This window comes from Taurulus bubalis (assembly GCF_910589615.1).
Source record: "Taurulus bubalis genome assembly, chromosome: 19".
Lineage (NCBI taxonomy): Eukaryota > Metazoa > Chordata > Actinopteri > Perciformes > Cottidae > Taurulus > Taurulus bubalis.
The window spans coordinates 16,346,890-16,349,285 of NC_136607.1; the positions used below are offsets into that span (position 1 = coordinate 16,346,890).

Here is a 2,396-nt window from a genome sequence, read left to right on the forward strand (position 1 = left end):
TAATAAAAAATAGAAAATCATAACTTGGCATATATGTTTCTCCTTGTTCCAGTTTAGTTAAGCTAGTCTCTTGGCTCTGAATCATCAACCCTCTCATCCAACTATCAGTAAGAAAGCATTTCCATTTGTTTATGCTTTCTTCACCTGCAGGAGTCAGTCCAAACATGTAAAGTGACCGTTGGCGCCGGCACACAGTGAATTATGTGCAAATGCAGCAAAGAAAAAAAAAAAAAAGGTTTATGGTACAAAAGTCCCTTTATTAGCATATACATTTGTTTTTAAGTACAAATCTTGGTTGCCGCTTCAAAATGTATACATAGATAAGCACAGATAAGAAAGTTCAGAACAAGATTTAGCGAAAATGAAGAGAATTAGAAAAGGTATAATGAAGCTTTACAGAAAAAGCTTTTCTACTACATTTAGTCATTATACAGGAAAAGATTATACTCAAAAGGTCAAATTTTTTTTTAAGTAGCACTTGAAACATGTCTGGTCATTAGGTATCAAAGTGACCTATAAAACTAGGCCTTGGAAAGATAAAACCAGTCAGTGACTGATGTTTAGTAGCACCAAGATCTCCTCATAATACATGTTTTTTTTTACAATCTTCTCATTGGCCTTTTAAAGTAAACACTTTGGTTGTGGGCATGTCAAATTGAGTTACAACAGCAGTTTTTACAAGATGCAGTTTAGCTAATTATGGTTCCAATTAATATTAAACATCACATTAGAATAAACACCCTCACTCTCACACATTTGTGCTAATTTAACTACTGCAACAACTGTTCGTAAAGATATTTTCCGATTGCTCTCCTGGAGGGGACATCGACGATGTTCGTGGGGGAAATCCTTGTGTTGCGAGATTTGTGCCTTCCGATGGAACTTCTATGTTTATCTCTGCACAAGTCTTACGAAGGCCTGAACAAACTGGATTAGCGGCTCCTGGCCTTCAAGGCTGGCCTTGGAGCCCGGTGTGGGTGGCTTGGATTGGGTGCAGGGAGAGGATGGAGAGCCTCGGCGGAAGTGGCGGAAAAGACTCGAAAGGAGAGTGCTCTGGTGGTGGGGAAAAAAAACAACATCATATTAAATACGGAGGATAAGTCGAGGGTTGTTGTGTTCGTCCACCGCTCGTTTGTGACGCCCCTGCTCGGTTCATTTGTGTGAAGAAAAATATAAAATACCACGAGCACACAGAAGACTTCAAACCAATGATGTCTCACCAGTTCAGAGCTGAGCTCCTGTTTGAGTCTTTGTTTGTCTCGAGGGAGGATGGAGGGATCTTTCAGGCTCCGAACCGCCTGAGAGATCAGCACGTAGAAACAGTTTTCCATGGTGAACATCAGCAATGACCTGAAGGGAAAAAAAGGTCATGTAAACTAAAAGCTCTAAAGCAGAACAAAGAAGTGACGTGAATAGTTCTTTTGAAAATTAAGTTTTTCACTTTCTTTCTAAAAGTTAAACTAAAAAAACAACTAATTTCCGTCTATATGAAGCTAGAGTCAGTTAGCTTAGATTAGCATAGCATTACACTGGTAACGTGGGGAAATGGCTAGTCTGGCTCTGTCTGAAGGTAAAAACCTTTGTACTGTACAAACATCATAACGTGTTGATCGGTGGGCTTTGATGCGCTCGCAGGCCGGTTTAGTTAAATTTAGACGGAGCCATGCTAGTTGTTTTCTCCCTGCTTAAGCAAAGCTAAGCTAACTCACCGCTATCTGGAGCTTCATTATTGGTGGACAGATATCAAAGAGGTATTAATCTTCTCAGCTATTTCCTTGAAAGTCCCATTCAAATAAAACTTCCAAGTACTCACTTCAGAGCCTGGATCTCCTCGTCCGAGGCCAGTGAGGCTATGTTCAAGGAAACGGGCTCTTTCTTATTCTCCATCTAGGAACAAAGGGCAAAATAAACCATCGGGGGATCTGCTGTCGGGGTGACTGTAAACGACTACATTGACATAGAACATCTACCTCGCTCAACATGCTCAGGGCCACGTTGATGGTGGCCAGCAGGGTTCCGAACGAAGGAGCCACATCGGGGTCAAACGCCGGAGTCGTGAAGCTGAGCACAAACAGGGTTCGATACTCGGCCAGGTCCATACTCTGACACACAGGCAGGGACACACATCAGCATCTTATTGTCTTTTATGCAAAGATATGAACACAGTGATGGCAATATAACTGAATTATTAGACTCATTTAGGAGGAAGCGGAGCAGAATAAGGAGGCTGACCTGGTCCAGGAGGATCTGGCAGCAGTCTGGAGTGAAGTGCTGCAGAGTTGCCAGGGTTTTGCTGAGGATCTTCAGAAGACTGCACTGCACAGCCAACAAGGCCTTCTGCTCGGCTTCCTCTCTCTCACCTCCACCTGCTGCTTCTTTAGACGGCGTCTGGGGGG

At 42.7% G+C, this 2,396-nt stretch overlaps 1 protein-coding gene across 1 annotated transcript in view; it reads right to left on the reverse strand.

Moving 5' to 3' along the window:
• Positions 1–250: 250 nt before the first annotated feature.
• Positions 251–2,396, reverse strand: part of nup188 (nucleoporin 188) — a gene marked incomplete at its 5' end in the record, with an annotated part of 15,811 nt that continues 13,665 nt past the window's right edge. Inside the window, 5 exons of the mRNA XM_079234998.1 lie at positions 251–1,053; positions 1,221–1,350; positions 1,814–1,887; positions 1,971–2,102; positions 2,233–2,396. The exon at positions 2,233–2,396 is cut by the window's right edge and continues 52 nt beyond it. Of these exons, the coding sequence (XP_079091124.1) occupies positions 892–1,053; positions 1,221–1,350; positions 1,814–1,887; positions 1,971–2,102; positions 2,233–2,396 (662 nt within the window). The 3' untranslated portion in view covers positions 251–891. The remainder of the gene's footprint in view (positions 1,054–1,220; positions 1,351–1,813; positions 1,888–1,970; positions 2,103–2,232) is intronic.